This window comes from Mercenaria mercenaria, chromosome 3 (genome assembly GCF_021730395.1).
Source record: "Mercenaria mercenaria strain notata chromosome 3, MADL_Memer_1, whole genome shotgun sequence".
In the NCBI taxonomy this organism is placed as follows: Eukaryota; Metazoa; Mollusca; class Bivalvia; order Venerida; family Veneridae; genus Mercenaria; species Mercenaria mercenaria.
The window spans coordinates 26,163,212-26,183,742 of NC_069363.1; the positions used below are offsets into that span (position 1 = coordinate 26,163,212).

The 20,531-nt window shown below is 34.8% G+C and overlaps 1 protein-coding gene across 1 annotated transcript in view; it reads left to right on the forward strand.

The window, feature by feature from the left end:
• The window catches only part of LOC123525232 (peroxisomal biogenesis factor 3-like), a 159,631-nt gene that overhangs the window by 106,239 nt on the left and 32,861 nt on the right, over positions 1-20,531 (forward strand). The window contains exons 3-4 of the mRNA XM_045304103.2: positions 8,744-8,828; positions 12,303-12,349. Of these exons, the coding sequence (XP_045160038.2) occupies positions 8,744-8,828; positions 12,303-12,349 (132 nt within the window). The remainder of the gene's footprint in view (positions 1-8,743; positions 8,829-12,302; positions 12,350-20,531) is intronic.

Consider the following 20,531-nt stretch of genomic DNA (forward strand, 5'->3'; position numbering starts at 1 on the left):
TCATGAAGACTCTTTAAAAGTGTCCAATGTTTGTCTTGTATACCAATTTGATACATCCGGCGTAGAAGATGGTCATGGGATACAACATCAAACGCAGATTTCGCATCCAGAAAAATAAAATCAATGGGGATATTGTCATCTTTGGAGTTCCTGGCAATTTCCTCAACAATAATAGCTGCATGAAGTGGAGAAGTATTCTTTGTAAAACCACGCTGATACGGACTTTGACAGATGTCAATCAATGGGGCTATACGCTGCTTTAATATAGATTCTATAATTTTCACGATCACTGGTAGAACAGTTATACCCCTGTAGTTTGACACATCATTACATGATCCCTTATTCTTGTAGACAGGAGACAGGACACCAATTTTCAGAACAGATGGAACATCACCCTTATCGAAAATAAAGTTAATAATCTGAAGCAACATCACATGAAGATCTTCTCCGCCAAACTTAATGCTTTCAATTGACAAATCATAAAAGTCAGTGGCTTTGCCAACATTAAGGGAACAAATTGCATTTTCAGTTCGCACATACTAACAGGATTGACTTTTTTTATCAGAAACAATCTCTTGTATTTGGATAATTTCTTCTTCAACCATTTTATGGTATTCACTGTCAAAATTCTCAGCTTCACTTTCAACAGCTAGGGTTTTGGAAATGTTCATAAAAACCATCAATCACAGAAAGTGGTACCACTGTATTCATACCCATTTACATGTAGTGAGTCCAAATCATCAGAGGATTTACATTTTTGCTTATTTACCAGTTTATTAAACAACTTCGGATCTTTGAACCGAGTGTTCAGAATTTCTTCTTGCTCAAGTTTCTTACGTCTTGCCCGTTCAATCCTACATTTAGACCTAAATAACTTCATATGTAATTTCATTGTATAAAACCGTGGGTCATTTGGTTCCCGTGGTCTACCTCCTGCGTTCCATGCTTTATATGATTTCCGTAACAGCTGAAGTGCTTCAGAAATATCCTTATTCCAGACTCTCAATTTTGGTTTAGAATTCAGTTTCTTGGGTTTAGCTTTAAAATTCATCATGGTATTTTTAATGACTTCCATGAATGATATGATAAACTTAGAAAAACTTGCCAGATCCTTAAAGTCCATGAATTTTAGGTCATGTAGATTTTGTGTAATCATGGCTGCATATTCTTCCTTATCTATTTTATCCCATTTAATTCTTGGGGTATAGCATTTCACTTCTTTTTTATTTTCAGCTTTTGTGAATGAACAATATGCAGCAATTGCTATAGGGTAATGGTCAGAACAGTTAGTAGCCATATCCTTCAACACTATCCTTGTACCAAAAGAGTCATTGGCCAAAGGTTTCAAAAAATAGTCAATTTCAGTACAATCATCACCTCTTGGATTTACGTAAGATTTACCACTAACGTCAAATTCCAATAACAAGTGTTCCATAAATTCAAACATAAGATCAGAGCGCTTATCTTTACCATGGTTACCATTCTTTGATAAATCTACATTCAGGTCTCCACCTATCAACATACTGTGACTGTTGCTGTATTTTAAACTGATACTACGCAGTAATTCTAAATTATCTTCAAAACTAGAGTCAGAGTAGGCTGTTCCTCTCGAAGGCATATAGACAGACATAAATACTATATTATGTGATTCTGACTTAAATTCAATACAAATAATCCTCTCATTACCATCAGGAAGCACTGTTACTAATTTATCAATGTCAATGCTCCATAATATTGCAACTCCACCATAACCCCGAGGCATTTGTATAGGAGGAATTGGATCAAAATAATCACAGCCTCTACCAACATATTTAACTTTCCCCCCCCCCCCCCCCCAGTTCACCCAGGAGATATTGCTCACACTGAAAAAGCCAAGTTTCTTGCAGTAATAAAATGTCTGATTTTGAACAGAGTTCGCGTATAGCTTCTACATTAGATTTCACATTTTTACAATTATACGAACTAATTTGCAATACTTGATTGTTTAATTTCACTATGTCTTGTATCTGAGTCCCTGGCCTATCTCTAAAAAAGAGTTCGAACTCTTTCTTTCATTTCCGTTACTAATAACCTGGACAGAAGGTTGATTTGTGATATTTAAAGCGGTTGTTCTAGTCTGTAGATGGTCAGACCGATGAGTTTTCCCTTGTTGTGGATGACCATTCAGTTGATCCTTACTTGAACTAGATTCATGACCTGATTTAGTGCTTTGCTTCTTTGAATCCTGTTTATATAATATTTGACCAGTTAAAGCTACATCTAACTTGTCTTTTGGAACTGAAATCTCACCCAGCAATTTGTGGGGAATTGTCAGTTTTACATTCTCAGTGTTAGGAGTATCAGAAGTATTCATATCATTTGAACCACGCAAAAAAGTCTGATCACTTCTCGACTGGCTACTTGTTTTTAAAGTTTCTTTATTCACAGAATACGCAAAACTTTGTTGAGTCACAGGGATTGGCTCATTATGTTCACTACAAGTGTTAACATTCACATTTGAGGCACCAGTACTACCTTCCTCATTCTGAGTCTCTGAATTGGTTTTTTCTTTGTGGGTAGACTGTAGATCTGATGTTACTGCATCGCAATTCAGGATGTAATCAAGTTTACCTAATTGTTTATCAATCTGCATCATTACAAAGTCAGAAATTTTGTTGTGCATTCTCAGAACTAAGTTATTCTTATCAATAGGTTGATGACCCTTATCAGACATAGATGGGGAATTTCCTGTTTTATACTGCTGTGCAGTTTCTAGCATCTCAACTCTTTTTACATATGTTTTCAAGGTGTTCTCTAATTCATTGTTCTTCATCTCTAATTGTTTAGCGGCGACAGCTGAAAATCTCAGAAAATGTTTGATTACTCTTGTAAAGTGTATCAGATTTGAATACTGTCGAGTGTGGTAGGTGTATTTTAGTGTTATTTCTTCACCACGCTCGCTTAATTGCAATCACCCTGTGTTTCGTGCGTATCTTCAGGGGACCCTGGGTTTTTGACGTTTCATTCCTGGTGTTTATTTTATATATATATATAGGTGGTATTTTTTGTAAAGATAGACATCTATGGTATTACTGATAGAATTTCAGACTCCTGTGATCTGAAGTATCGTTGGTATTAAATAAAATAGTTTAGGGAAAGATAGAGGGCGCTGGTGAAGGCTGGTGGTGGAAAAGTATTGGGACGTGGAAAATATTTTATTTGAAGAGTTTTATTAGTGTTTTAAACTGTTCTTAGTGTTTTTTTTATATGCCTGACAGTTACTTTTATCAGCCTATGTACTTTTATTGAAAAATCATGTAAAGAAAGGACAGAAATTCCGACTTTTATTTGAGCTTGAAATCGACATTGAAAAGTTGGTTTGCTTGCTGGAAGGTCGGATGTCAGATACTTCCCTTGTATTATAGTCTTATTATTGGCTTTTTGAAGAACTTTTATGACTTTTTAACTACCAAGTTTTAGCTGAATTTTTCAGTAGTGACTTTGAATACTAGATTGTGTGCCGTCATAATTTTACTGACTTTTAGCTGTTTTGATTTTATTGATGCACTTGATATATTGCACGGCTAGTACCTAGAGCTTGAGTGATGGCACTTGTGACAAAGGGAAGTAGTAGTAATAAGGAATCTACACGTTTACAGACAGAGGGAGCTAAAACATTCAAATATCAGTTAAATGTAGAGAAATCCTTGTACAAAAAGCTGGAGGCTGCAAAGCGAACTGAAAGTCTTGTGATTGATTATAAAAATGATGGTCGTGATATTGTAATTGAAGCAGATGCAACCACATTTGAACTTTTGAAAGAAGCCATTTTGATTTTCTTTAGTAATATGGGTGCTTGTGTTACTCATGGTACTGATAAAACTAAAAAGAACATTGTGCATTATTGTATTAAAACTGACAGTTCTTATACAGTCAATATCTATCCGACATCTAGTAGATTTCTTGTCAATGGCAAAAATGCAGTTGAATTTGTTGAAAGTCATTTGAAAGTTATTCAAGATATTATATTGTCCGCAACTTTTGAAGGTAGACCAGTAAATATAAATAGCATGAACAGTCTGTTAGCTAGTGAAATCCAGAAATTTTTACATAGGAACTCGACATCGTCCAAATCAAGTACCATTCCTAACCGCAATGAATTATACGCCTCTCCATGTGACATAGATGCAAACAATGACTGTAGTATTGCGTGTTTTAAATGTGGAAAAAACTGTAGAACTAAGAGTGTGTTCTGTGAATCTGGTAAACATTGGATTCACTATAGATGTGCAAAGCTCTCTAAAGAAAGCATTGAAATAATTGAGTCTGCCTCTGAAAAACCCTTCAACTGTAAATTATGTGCTAAGGAAATACTTATCCCCACATGCAGAGCAATCTCGATGCATCCTACTAAAGACATTCTTATGGAAGAAGTAGAAAGCCCACTACTCTGTATCATTTGTAATAAGTCAGTTGATACTGATGAGTATACTACATGTGATCACTGCCAGTCCGATTGCCACTTCACGTGTATGGAAGAAACTTCAGTTACTCACGCTAAAGCTGTGAGTAAATCAGTTATTCTCTAATCTCAATTACCTTCAACAAGACAAAAAAGAAACAATAAAAGTAGGAATAAAGTATATAATTGGCAGCATAAAAGTGTACAATTGTTCGCGAAGTAAATTCATATTTCAACAATCGATTTAATGTTCTTCGTATGGTTCCAAGCGATCTAGTATCCGGGTAAATTTGAACTGAAACGAGACTAAAAGTAAATTTAATCATGTTGTTAAGATAAATGTTTCAAGTTTGCGTAAAACACAGGCGTGAATAATTAATAAAATCTCTAATTTTATCTGGTGTTTAAGATTTTATTAGAAAAAACATCACCAGAACCAAACAGATACAACCAAAATTGTAGCTTTACAACTAAGAATCGGAGTGGTTTACTTAGAAAAAACAAACACACATTATATATATTCAAAACTTAACATAACCTATGTAGAATAGTAAACATAAACCAAAAACAACATTTATTTTATAATAAAATAAACTTAATATTCTAGACAAGAAATTTTCAGGCCAGTTTGTTTCATTGAAGCAAGCTATAACTGAAATACAAGCACCAACATACATCATGGGAGGGAGGGCGGGTACAGACTGTTTGCTGCCAATCATAAACCTCGAGTGGTGAGAACAATATCAGTTCACACTTATATACGCCGAAATATTTCATGAAATTCACGTGACAAAGAGCACCCAAATATACTAGCATAAACTTCAGACCAAACTAGTACTGGGATAAACTACCAAGAAAAGTAATTTCGAAACGCGAATAATTTTATATAATAGGGTGACTTGCTTTCTCTGTGCAGGTTCCATTGAACAGATAGTACAATCTTCGCTGAATACTTCTCTGTACAATGCTAGTGATGTAAATGACAATCAGTTTCCTGCTGTAGATCAAAATCAAACTGGTAATATAGGAAATGGTAATGGTGAATCTAATAAAAAAAAGGTCTTTAGCAACTCAAACAGACTGCACTGTTGATCAACTTAACGAATTAAAATCAAGTCAGCTGAAACAAAAAGATACACAACTGCGGAAGCTAGAAAATGAGGTAAAATTGAAACAAAAAGAGCTTAAAGACACATTAGGGTGGGTGGATAAACTAGAAATATACGCTAAACACAAAAATTAAAAAACTTATGAGGTACTGGGTGCCATTATATTGACATGTAGTGAATATCCTGCCGAAAAAAAGATCACAGTACTTGAAAATTATGCATGCATTAATAATTGATACTTCTCCAGTCATATTTTCTTCTACATGAGAATGGTGACCTTAGCACTATGTATCTCAGGCAAGGTATTTTTTGTGTAAAAAAAAAACAGGTCAACAAACAATTAGACTATCATCCTTCACAGCCACAGTCAGAAAAAGAGAAATCGTTGTTCTCTATTGTTATTACACCACTCATAAGTTAGACAAAAGTTACAAGAAGATATTTATCTGGTTAGGTGAGAGCGGTCTTGAAAGTTCTGTGGCTCTGGTTGAGTATGTTGGGAAATTCCCTGGTTTAGCACCCCATGGACTGTCTCAGGACAATAGATAGGACTTATGTAAGAAGACCTGACTATGTTTTGGATGAAATCGACAAATTGGCAGATAAGAAATTCAAACCTGAAGAAATATACCAAACGTTAAAAGACAAATACGATGAGACAAGACAACCGTCCATTGAGTCAATTTACAATGAAGGTTAAAGAGGCCTGGGAAAAACGGACAAATCATATCAAATTATATTTCTGACCAAATTTGTCACCATGAAAATATGGTTACTGAAAATGATATGTTTGTCAGGTCAAAGATACGGACTGGTGGCAAATCCCCGACAGTTATCCTCTACACTGATAAGCAAATTTCTGACATAAAACAACTTTGTTGTACGGGACAGACTGTTCTTGGTGTTGACAAGACTTTCATGTTGTGCAAAATGCACGTAACAGTTACCTGTTATAAGAAGTTGACAGTTTTCAGACACAGAACGGCAGGCTAAGCTGGTATTCCGTATGATGTCATTATCGAAACTGCATTGGTTGGTCTAATGCTAAAACAATTAACAGTTTTACAATAAGCCAATCAAAACAGATACTCCAGGCATACAGGACGCAGTCCTTGGAGACTTACAAATGTATGTAGAAAATAATGCACTAGAATGTCATTGCATTTAGCACTGATTACTGGTGACCTCATCTCTAAAGACTGATAAGCCTAGACCACTTGCTGCACCTACCCCCTCTGTTCTTTGGCCCAATGTTTGTCCATGACGACAGTGACTATGAGACATACAGCTACTTCTTCCACCATTTAAAGTTGAAGTTGGCTAGCACAAATATGGCAAAGCTTGTCATTGGTTCTGATGATGAACAAGCTATGCTTAAAGCCATTACAACTGAATTCTACAACTCGACGCATGTTTTATGCACGCGACATTTACAGCAGAACGCAAGACAACATTTGACTGACAATGGTGTTGCACTGGCAGACAGGAAGGTCATCCTTGATAAAATATTTGGGCGTGATGGACTGGTCAATTCTACGGACGACACAATGTTTGAAGATCAGTCTGACGAAATTGAAAGCTTGTGCACAAATTTTTCTGACAAGTTTGTGCAATACTTTCAAAAACGACTTCGGCTGAAAATTAAGGTGAACAAACCTTTGAGAGATGGAATAATATCAAGCGACTGGACAAACAACAACTGCGAGTTAATTAATCATGTGTTGAAACAGACAGTTGACTGGGAAACGAGAAGCTTACCTGAATTTGTCAGGTTGGTTAAACAATGAGTGAATGGTCAGTTTCAAGAACTGAGGGCAGCCCTTCCCTCAACAGGTAGCTTTCGCTTGGCTGCTTCTCACCAGCACTTCCAGGTTACAAAGGAAGCCTGGATAAATATGACAGAACAGCAAAGAGCAAACTTGTTCAAATGCTACAGACAGTATTTTGATAAAGATGACATAATTGTCATTTCTACTGACAGACAAAGTGCTGTCATTGCACCAAGAACTAAGGGTAAAAAACCTGGTCAAAGAAAGCAAAAGGTTAACATCAGGACTGTGACTGTCAACACAAAAAGGACGATATAATGAATAACGACATTTCAAGTTGCATGACGAAATATCACACCAGACGCAAATAGCACATTATACACCTATATTTGTGCTGACATCTTTTAATGATCCAGTTATAATAGCAGTCAGCTGACATAAATCTTCAGACACAAAAAAAACATTATTCTTTTTATACGCCCGTCTCTGAAAGACGGGGTGTATTATGTGAACACCCGTGGCGGTCGTCGGGCGGTCGGCGACCATAGCATGTCTGCTCTCTAAGTCGAACAATTTTCATCGGATCTTCACCAAACTTGCTGACAATGTTTGTGGGCATAATATCTCGGCCAAATTTGATAACCAGTCAAATCGCCCTAGGCACTCTTGCATTATGGCCCTTGAATTACTTGAAAAACAGCGAATTTAGCCTTGTCTGCTCTCTAAGTTGAACAGTTTTCATTGAATCTTCACCAAACTTGCTGACAATGTTTGTGGGCATAATATCTCGGCCAAGTTCGATAACCAGCCAAATCGCCCCAGGCACTCTTGGGATTATGGCCCTTGAATTAGGCCAAGTTTGATGACAGTCTAGTAGAATTTATATTGTTACATCCAGATATCGTTACACCCGAATATGAGTTTGGCATAGCAGAAACCAAAAGTAGGTAAGGTGTGCTTGATTAAAGGGAACTGATGAGCAACTCATAATATAGAATATGTTCTGTATATGATTTTTTTACATACGACTTACTAGTCAAATATATACGTCATTTTCATCATTTGACAGAATTATGCCCCTTTTTAACTTAGATTTTTTTGTTAAAATTTTTGATAAAGTCAAATATCTCTGTTACTATTAAAGCTTTTAACTTGAAACTCAAAATAGTTATTTACTATCAAAGTCTACACCAATGGACGGCTCTTGTTAACCATATTGCTAGAATACTGGAGTAAGAGGGATGCAGTTTGAGTTATTTACTGAAGATGATTATGATGGTAATGATGATGATGAAGTGTCTCGACCTATTTCATTACACTATGGTAGTGCTTTTTTAAAAAAAGAACAGGTATCAAACAACAGAAACTTTCGAATTATTTTTAATATGTTACCATGTGCACATCTTGTAAATGGTATATTTCAGGTGGCAGGTACTTTTATCATTATGTTGCAAGAAAACTCAGAGACTTTCAAGATAAGGAGGCAGCTGAGTGTCTGGAGCATGCAAGGTATTGTTAGAAGTAATTTTCTTAATAAGTTACACACAGGTCATGGTGCCAGGCTTTGAGAATGGGGGTACAGCCATTGCTTTGGTCCTCAACAGTTTGCACAGGACTAAAAGAAAGACAGTAAGGGCATAAAAAATATCAGGGTTTATTTTCTCTAAGTGGGAAAGAAGTCTCACCTTTTACTTCAGAGAAATTAGCTCTTTATTTTGGCAAATGGTGAAAAAACAAAACATTGGTTCTACCCAGGTGCCCGCTCGTGTTGAAATAATGCACGGAGGGGCACCTGGGATCTTCCTCCACCATTAAAGCTGGAAAGTCGCCATATGACCTATCATGTGTCGGTGCGACGTTAAATCCAACAAAACAAAACAGACAAAAAACAAAACAAAAGTCAGCTTTAGGGGAAAATGATATGAATTTGAATGAATGTTTCTGCGTGTAAGGGGCCTGTAAATGACCTCTGGTTTAGAAGGGATAGGGTTCTGAAATGCATCAAGTTTTAGCTCATTTGCATGAGCACAAAGTGCTTAAGGTGAGCTATTGTGATTGCTCGGTGTCTATAGTCATGCTTCATCAACAGTTTTACTGTTAACGCGCTAGAGGTCACGATATTGCCTAATCTTCATGAAAGTTTGTCTGAATGTTACTCTCAAAGTCTTGAACAACATCTGGGATCAAAAACTAGGTCTTTAGATCAGTTAGTAGGAAAGTCTTGTTAAAACTCTAGGGGCCACATTCTCTTCTTAATCTTGATAAAACTTTCTTAGAAAGTTTGTCTGAAACCTAGATCAGTTTACTTTAAAGCCCTGCTCCGCGGCTATTCAAATTCTATTATGTGTATGCAACCCATGATTACAATTGGTAACTGTTAACATGCAAAACCGCAGGTATTTTATATAGAATTTTATATAAAATAGACATTATTTTGACAGGCGTCACTGTTCATAGTCAGGATTTTCATGCTTTTTCAGTGACAATTTAAGGTTAAAAGGTAGGACTGGAGCAGGTCTTTAAAAGCTGGTTCGTCTGAGGTCAAAAACTAGGTTATTAGGCAAATCATAGAAAAGACCTTGTTAACACTATAGAGACCAATTTTATGTGTGATTTTCTTGAACCTTTGTCAGAATGAATATCTCTATAAAATGTAGGTCAGGTTCAAAACTGAGTTACCTGAGGTCAAAAATTAGGTCACTAGTCAATTCATGGAAAAACCTCGTAAACACTTTAAGAGTCCACATTTTCTGATTTAACATTATATTATCTTTGTCCAAGTGTTTGTCTGTATGAAATGTAGGTCAAGTTCAAAACTTGGTTACCTGAGGTTTTAAACTGAGTCACTAGGTCAAATTATAGGAACATCTTTTTAATAATGTAGAGGTCACAAGAGGGGGACTAAAGTTTTCATAAGTGTATAATATTATTTCCTTTATGCATAAAATGAAAACTTCAAAAATCTTCTTGTCAGAAATGGCCCAATTTCAAAATAATTTCAGATATATTCCTTGCATGACCCACTACCAGAATTGGTCAAGCAATCTCTGAGACTCAGGTGGGTGATTTAAGGCCATAAGGCCATCATGACCCTCTTGTTAGCTCGACTATTCATAGAATAGTGAGCTATTGCACTCGCCCATGCGTCGGCGTCGGCGTCTGCGTCCGCGTCCCGATTTTGGTTAAGGTTTTGTATGTAAGCTGGTATCTCAGTAACCACTTGTGGGAATGGATTGAAACTTCACACACTTATTCACTGTGACAAACTGACTTACATTGCACAGGTTCCATAACTCTATTTTGCTTTTTTACAAAATTATGCCCCTTTTTCGACTTAGAAATTTTTGGTTAAGGTTTTGTATGTAAGCTGGTAACTCAGTAACCACTTGTGGGAATGGATTGAAACTTCACACACTTATTCACTGTGATGAACTGATCTACATTGCACAGGTTCCATAACTCCATTTGCTTTTTTACAAAATTATGCCCCTTTTTCGACTTAGAAATTTTTGGTTAAGGTTTTGTATGTAAGCTGGTATCTCAGTACTTACTAATGGGAATGGATTGAAACTTCACATACTTGTTCACTATCATGATCTGACATGCACTAAGCAAGTCCCATAACTCTACTCTCTTTTTTTTTCTCAAAATTATGCCCCTTTTTCGACTTAGCAGTTTTTGGTTAAATTTTTGTATGTAATCTGATATCTCAGTATCCACTAATTGGAATGGATTGAAACTTCACACACTTGTTCACTGTCATGATCTAACATGCACTGTGAAGGTCCCATAACTCTACTTGGCATTTTTACAAAATTATGCCCCTTTGATTTAGCAGTTTTTTGTTAAGTTTTTGTATGTAAGCTGGTATCTCAGTATCCACAAATTGGAAAGGATTGAAACTTCACACACTTGTTCACTGTCATGATATGACATGCAGTACAGAGGTTCAATACCTCTACTTTGCATTTTACAAAATTATGCCCCTTTTTCAACTTTTGTATTCATTCAATTGACAAGGCTGTTGAATAGTCGAGCGTTGCTGTCCTCCGACAGCTCTTGTTATGATTAAATTTGCAAGTTTCATTCATATTTTTCTTAGGATATTTTCTTGATGAAAATATTTTGAAGCGGAACTTGCAGAATTAATATGACATTCACGTTTTTAAACCAGCCAAATTCCAGTTTTATTATCAAGTGTTATGGTCCTTTGTCAAATAGAACATTGACATTGCCAGACTGACTTTTTTTGCATTTTTCGCAACTTCATTTTCTTTGGATTACTTTGAGAACAGTATACTTCTCATGAAAGTATAATGTTTGTGCAAGTATATCACTTTAAATGAAGACCAATGACATATTTTTAACAGTTTTTCACTGTTTGGTTATTTCTCTTTGTACAATGTTGTATGATGTATTCTAACATGACTTATTATATAATAAATCATCACAACAATATTATGTTGACTTCATGTATGCGTTGAGAAATAGTGCTTTCAAATTTGACCAAATATTTTACTTAAAAACATGTGTAAAACAAAGTTTCACATAGCACAACTGTCTTGATTAATTTACACAAACACTGAGTTGGTTATTCACTGTGCAGAGTAAATGGAACTATTCAGCAACAGGTATTATTATTTCCTATCCTGGTGTGTATAAACAAAGAAGCATTATGACCTACCATTTGGCACCATACATGCATAAAAAACAGTTCTTTCATCTAAATTTCACAATAAAAGATACATTAGAATCAAAATTATTATAGCAAAACTGTGTTTGAACACTATTTATACACTCTGGCTGTTAGTGTTATATGTTGTACAAATTAATGGTGTATAAATAGTGTTAAAACACAGTTTTGCTATAAATTATTTCTTAATTAACACTTTATGTTAACGGAACATTATTAAGTTAGCATGTTAGAAATGTACCCATTATCTGTAGATAAGTAGCTTTAAGTTTGTTATATTTCTATTTAAGGCGCCAGCATCACTTTGACAATAATCAAAGGACTTGCAACATGACAGGTATGTGGTAGGATTATATCAGATGATTTATATCTATATAGATTAATATTAGTCTAAGATCGTTTTATTTGTGTTTTGTAGAACTTGAGAAAATTTTTCATTATACTATTTTAATAAATCGTATTATCTTGTAGGCATGATATGTCATAGGTTTAGCCAAAATGGCTATTATATGGCAGTATGAATTGGTGGACATAATACAAACGGGAATTTTAATTGTTCCATTGGGAGTTAAGAAAAACACATTTTTCTATTCTGTGCTATTTATTTACATTATGCCAGGTCTGCTAAATCTAGTAGCTTAAGGTGGCACCAGAATTTAATAAATCTGCAGACCTTGCGGTAGCCCATTGGGAAATAAATTTGCCTTGAACTTAGATTGTTGTCCAACATCATTAACTTCATGGAAGAAGTTGTTAGTCTCTGCAATGATAGCTCTAGTTTCCTCAGATATGACCTATTTCACAATCAGGCATCAGAATAGTGGAGCACACTGTGTCCTCTAACAACTCACTATATGTAGGGAAAGGTCTTTTAAGTCTCTAAATAAATGAAACACAACTGGTCACAGACTCAGGTTATGACTACAAAAACTGGGAACAAAACATGTGACCAGTCATCAATTTGTATGTTCCCCATAGGGGAACTTTGTCAGTCCGGCAATACTTGTCCAGAGTATTTCTCAGCAGTCACTGTTTGGAAGTTAGTGAAACTTCACTATATAGAGGATGCTTATATTATGTTCATGTTCAGGTTAGATGATTTTTACTGAGTTATTGCCCTTTGATTATTCAACATTAGTTTACTATTGTACCATTTCTTGTCCAGAGTACTAGTATTCCTCAGCAACTACTAGCTGGAATTCATCAAAACTTCATAGGAAGCTTCATTCTCTAGAGGAGATGTGCATATTGTCTTCATGTTCTGGCTGGATGATTTATCACTGCGTTATTGCCCATTTAGTATTCATTGTAGATGAATCTAGATAAATTGTCTTGGAATGCTTTATAGATGGCTGTATTTAATTTTTATGTTGATATTCATGAATGAAATACTGCTTATACATATACAGTTGAATATCGTTACCTCGATATCGGTTAGCTCGATAATCCGGTTAGCACGATGTGTTTTAGTCGGTCCCGACTTCTCTCTATATATCTTAATGGTATTATTTATCATTACCTCGATATTATAAGCTCAATATTTTGTTTGGCTCGATGGGATTTTTCAGTCCCGTCAACTTACCTGTACTGTTTTTACACCTGGTTTCGTCGATTTCACAGCTTGTCAAAAATATCGATGTTATTTGTAAGGTGTGAAAATCAACCTTTTGTTGTCTGGCGATGTATTAACTATAATCAGGTTGGTTTGTTTTTGTGTGTGTGTTTTTTTGGTCATTTAATCTTTGACCCAATTTAAATGTTACAAAGTTTGCATTTAATTCTCAATTATTAGTCTAAAACAGCGGGCAGCTGTTTTTCAATATAACAATATTTCGATTGAGTAACATATATGCGTATTTAACTGGCAAATTTTCGTTATCGAAACACATTTAAAATGACATATTTACGTATTATATTATTACCCCTTTCAAACCCTCTTCAAGAAGCATGGGATGTAATGACAATATAGGCATCCTACACATATACAAAATGTAGTCCCAGATAGAAGATATCATTACGTCGAACTTCGGACATGTCGATGCAGTTTTTGCAGTCCCTTGAATATCGTGGTAACGGTATTTGACTGTATATATATATACTGTACTTAAGGTATTTAAAAATGGAGTGAACAGCATTCAACAATTGTACTGTAAATAGAATAAATATGACTTTGAAAACTTAGGGAAATTTCAAGCAAGTAAGATATTTTTATATACATATATCGTACGTCGCACGCTATTTTGCACGAATGCATAACGTTATTTTGACGTCAGTTTGACGTACACATTACTAATTGAGAAAATAAATAGCAAAAAATGCGTTGAGATAAATCTGCATATTCTTTGATGGTATCGTTATTTACAGTTATTGCTTTGAACACATTGTTATTGTTATTTATCTTTTTTTGTTATTTATGTTTTTTATCATTAATTATTACCGCCCGTTTCTTCAAATTAAATATATATGCATTTTAAACTGCAATTAATTTTATCATGTTGTACCGTGTTGACCGCAAACATAAATATCAACTTCCGGACGTTAACAAACCTTGCATTTACAGTGATCAGGATGATTATAACCGACAAAGAGGCAGTGCTGTCGCACGAAAATATTAGAAAAAAAAGTTTCATTCAACCGTAAAGCAGTTAATTTTAGAACTGTTGATGCATTTAAGAATATAACAGGTCCTGTGGATTTAAAACTTTTTTCATGCTAAATTCAGTTTTGTACTTTGACTTTTGTTTAAAACAACACCAAAAATTTAATTTTAACACGACCAGCAAATAACCCTACAAATAGAAGAAAATCAGACAACGGTTATTTTGCGATAATCCTGTGCGTGCAGTGACGTCATCTGATCCAGGTGCGTAGCACGGTCGTAAAACGTAGTTACATTTTTTCTAACACTGTTAATACTAGTATGTCTTGTTAGAATCAAAATAACAAATTCGCAAGTGTGATTTATCATAGGATAACCCGCTTGTTTCTTTCTTATGCGAAACAATATATCACTTAGTATGAACTGTGCCATGAGAAAACCAGCATAGTGCGTTTGCGACAAGCATGGATCCAGACCAGCCTGTAGCTCCGCTCAGTCTGGTTGCGATCCATACTCTTCGCTTTCAAAGCCTATTGGAATTAGAGAAACTGTTAGCGAACAGAATGGATCCTGATGCGCAGGCTGGTCTGGATTCATGCAGGTTGCAACCGCACTATGTTTGTTTTTGTCGTGGCGCGGCTCATATATTCTTATGCATAAGAAATCAAAAGACGTGTTATCTTACGTTAAACAACGATTGGGAAGTTATTATTTCATAAAGAAATTATTTAGGCCCTATAACCAGTTCTCAACCAGCTTAATTATCGTTTAAATAACACCTTTTTTATTCACATCATGTGCGACACTACAAATGAAAAATGTTTTGTGCTCAAAATGAAATAAAATGTTAAAAAAAGGTTTAATAATCTCAGTGCTTTGGGCAAACTTACATAGATCTATAGACATTGTGTGCACTATCATAATAAATAAACAAATAACGGTGTTATCGATTAAATTTTGTTTATTGTCTTTATTAAAGACCGCGTATTATAAGCAGGAAAAAAATATAGTTCGGTATCTAAGTTTGATGATTTCTATTCAAAATACATGTAAAGCATCAAAATGCCAAATCAGCTTTTTATATTTTGTATTTGTGCGGAAAACCTTGAAACTTCACATCCGATACTAGTCACAGTTCTGCATCTGGCATTCACGTTTCTCATACATGTGATAAGTTCAGAATCCCAAAACTGGAGGTTTGCCATTTTTCAGCTGGAGTTGGGGTCTCAAAACTGGAGGTTTTTTTCGACATAAATTAAGCGCGCGGACACAAAACTTGGTGATAAAATCCAAAATTTTTTAGGCCACAAAATAACACATAAGTCTACACCAGAAGAAACAACTGATCCTCATAATTCTTGATTTGAATTTTGACAGAGTTATGCCACTTTTTAACTTACATTTTTTGGTTAAAGTTTTATATAATGTCCAATATATCTGTTACATTCAAAGCTATTGACTATTATGCCCCTTTTACTAGCAAAGCTTTAACTGCCCCTTTTACCGGCAATGCTTTAATTCAGAGTCAATCACTGAGAAAAGTCGAGCATGCTGTTTTACAGAAGTTAAACGGATTAAATTTGTTGAAACAAAGTCTCAGTTTAGGTCTGGAATGGTGGTGAACATGCATTAACATTATTCTACTCGAGGACTGAAGAAAAAAACGAAGCCCTAAATTGGTCTGAACACAATCCATAAATTATGTAAATTCCTTACCCCACCCACTTTCGTATGAAAATACTGATGATTTTGACATGAAAAACAGAAAACAGAAATGCATCAACATGTATTTACCCTTACCAAAATAATGTAGATTGATGTTATCATACAAATGAGTGTGTGTTTTCATCCAATTTTCAATGAAATAAGTCCGATTTATTAGCAAATTAATTTGGTAAACATTGGAAGAAAATGGCGTAACTGCATAAGGGGAAATAACATTCATGTTCTAAAAATAGTACTGGGTTGGTTTTTCCAACAATTATTTATGTGGTTTTATTTTCTTTGAATAATCAAAAATTCATTTCAGCTGGGAATTATTTCTTGTGACTTGGAGTCTTTTTGCTTCACATTGGTAAAAAAATGGAGCCTAATTGGCATTGAGAATGGGTTGATATTCGGCCCCATGAGACAGGTGGAAAAGGCCCTGCTTGTCTAATCCCTTATCAAAACAATTAATCATGTTATCAAAATTCACCTGTGAAAAACAGCTCTTTCCTCCAGCTACGTGTCAAACATGTGTAATACACAACAGTCGGTGACACTTTGATTTACTGTGTAAACATGTTTGGCACTCCTCGGTAATTATCAACCAAGTCATAATATAGATTTTTTTTTTTTTTGTTGAAAAGCGGGAGAATTATGGTTTTAGTCGGGAGACGGGAGGCAAGGTGAAAAAATCGGGATTTTGACCCTCCCGCGCGGGAGATCACATGTATGCGTTTCTGTTCAAGTGGCCGATTTTTTTTCTTTTGGCGGTACCACTCTCGCCTCTCCGCAATGCTCAGACAAGGCAGGGGTGGGGGATGTGGGGAGGGGGTATCACACTTCATTTGTGTAAATATCAATAAGACAGAGTAATCATTGACAAAATTCATAACATTTGAATATCAACTACGTACAGACACTGACCGACATAATCTCTAGTAAGACAGACAGATAAACGAACATGCTGAAGGAACAAATCTTTCAGGCTGACTAAATGAATGATCGAGTAAATAATTACCAACTGGTCATGAATTCGTGCATACTTATCGGCTATTCGACTGCCAAAAGACACGCGGATGGATTGAATGGTCGATTGAATGTTGTGTTTCATTATTTGTTATGTATATTCATTTATACCTATTATTATTGCCGCAGTAAATAATACACAATTTGCACATTTATTCGGGAAAAATAGAGCGAAAAAAACGAAACACTAAAAATTGGACGGCTATAGTTAAAATTCGGACACTAAGCTGTGTACGAACTTTTTCGAATTTTATATTAGCAAACGAAATATACAACAATGGAATGATATATAAAGATAAGTATGTCAAAACATGCATTAATCTAGGTTATATGCTTATGAAAGAATTTAATGTACAATTTAGCTGCTTCAGGTCCTTTTTGATACAGTTTCTAGTTTTTCACTCCGTTATAGACCTATTTCCAAAAAGACATTTATGAATATGCTTTAAGAAAGCGATAAAAAAATGGGTGTTGATAAGTTTGCAGTGGAATACAAGTCAGCTGAAGATAAGTACCCTCATATTGCCGCATTTCAGAAAGTGATCCGCAGAATAAACACCGTACTTTCGTTTTTAGGGTAATAAAAAATTAAAAAGAAAAAAATAATAATAATGAAAGGTATCCTCTTTTTTATTCCCGGGATTACGCGCAAATGCGCTAAAATGAAAAAAAAAAAACGAAAAATAACTCCATTTATTAGAGATCTTTACGACTACGCTACACTGCAGAAGCATATTTTTGACCGAATTACTGCTGTATAACATCAAAAAAAAAAAAAACCAGCAAAATGACCTACGCGAGGGAGCAGTAATTGTGTGACTATGTGAGTGAGGAACTGCGGACGAAGCAGACTTCTTTTCATTTGAAATTTATCAATTAAGACACCATGACTGTGCCTAATGATTTTTATTCTTTTTGTGTGCTCATTAGAACATAAAAGTATATTTTTCCCTCTTTGATTTATTATATTAGCAAAGTATCCAAGAGTGACTGCTCTACTTTTGAAAGCTGTATAATTATGATACATACATGCATATGCGTATATGATATGATAAAATCATGTAAATTCGACTCCGAGCAAAAATGCAAAATTGTCCTAAGTGTAGATAAAAAGTATTACTTTTATTTATTTAAACTTCGTAGGCTAACTGATCGCCTTAATTTTATCACAGTATTACAATTCCTCGAATGTAATGCATTCATATAGACCTGTAACACTGGTTTTTATGAAAAATCTAAACGGGAAACGGAACATTTGATTAGTTCATAGATGGTAGGTCTGTATGAATATGTAAACTAATATAAATTCGTTGAGAAAGTAATTTAAAAATACTTCCATTTTCGTGGCACATCAAATAAAATGACGCTTGCCATGTAATTTTCTCTTTCTTTATAGGGCCAGTACAATTTTCTTACAGAGCATTTTTAGCTCATCTGATTTTTTGAAAAAAAATGATGAGTTATTGTCATCACTTGAGCGGTTGTCGGCGTCGGCGACGGCGTCTGCGTCTGCGTCGGCGTTGCCTGGTTAAGTTTTATGTTTAGGTCAACTTTTCTCCTAAACTATCAAAGCTATTGCTTTGAAACTTAGAATACTTGTTCACCATCATAAGCTGACCCTGTATAGCAAGAAACATAACTCCATCTTGCTTTTTGCAAGATTTATGGCCCCTTTTGTACTTAGAAAATATCAGATTTCTTGGTTAAGTTTTATGTTTAGGTCAACTTTTCTCCTAAACTATCAAAGCTATTGCTTTGAAACTTGGAATACTTGTTCACCATCATAAGCAGACCCTGTACATCAAGAAACATAACTCCATCCTGCTTTTTGCAAGATTTATTGCCCCTTTTGGACTTAGAAAATCATTTTTCTTGGTTAAGTTTTATGTTTAGGTCAGCTTTTATCCTAAGCTATCAAAGCTATTGCTTTAAAACTTGCAACACTTTTTCACCATCATAAGTTGACCCTGTACAGCAAGAAACATAACTCCATCCTGCTTTTTGCAAGATTTATGGCCCCTTTTGGACTTAGAAAATATCAGATTTCTTGGTTAAGTTTTATGTTTAGGTCAACTTTTTCTCTTAAACTATCAAAGTTATTGCTTTGAAACTTGCAACACTTGTTGACCATCATAAGCTGACCCTATACAGCAAGCAACATAACTCCATCCTGCTTTTTGCAATAATTATTGCCCCTTTTGGACTTAGAAAATCATTTTCTTGGTTGAGTATTATGTTTAAGTCAACTTTTCTCATAAACTATCAAAGCTATTGCTTTAAAACTTGCAACAGTTTTTCACCATCATAAGTGGACACTGAACATCAAGAAACATAACTCTATCCTGCTTTTTGCAAGAATGATGGCCCTTTTTAGACTTAGAAAATCATGGGTAGGACAATATTTCTATTACACAAAAAAAATCAGATGAGCGTCAGCACCCGCAAGGCGGTGCTCTTGTTTTTTTTTGGGACTGGACTTTAGATTTAAATGTAAAAGTGATTTGTTCAAATTATCATAGATGAGACGTTCATACTTTAAGTTTACTTCTAGGCACAATGTTCAGAATAAATTATATTTCGAAGATACTGAAAATATGGAAGAAAGATAATAAAGATCTATAATATGCGTCACAAATTTGTAAAATGAACCGAATACTTTAAAGTCATTTAATGGAAATCGAGCTAATAAAATTATCAAAAACGTTGCGTTTTTATGTACAGCAAAGTGTACAGCAAAGACGAAACGTTATGCAATCTAATATTTCACTGTAAACGATGTAATTTTTTCACATAATGATGGTTCATGAAAGTTTTATACTAACAAGATAAGTCAGATATCTTTAGAAAGTTCATACAATGCACTTTTAGCCATCTACGGTATAAAGATCAATGCCAACTTTCAATAATAACTCGCATAAAATGGGGAAACTCACTTTTGAAATGGACTTTTTGACGTAACATTTTCAGTATGTAATTTTTTAAAATATACCATAGTCGTTTAATACTTGTTAATGATTATTGATTTAAACATGTACATACTTGTTAATGTATGCATTTTATGATAGTATAAGTTTTGGTATTTTTTCCGATAAATTATTACGGTATAGTTGAATAAATACGCACCAGGATGACGAGCGTAACGCTTGTAGGAAAAGCCGTCAAGGTTTTGTTAAAGCGAATAAATACG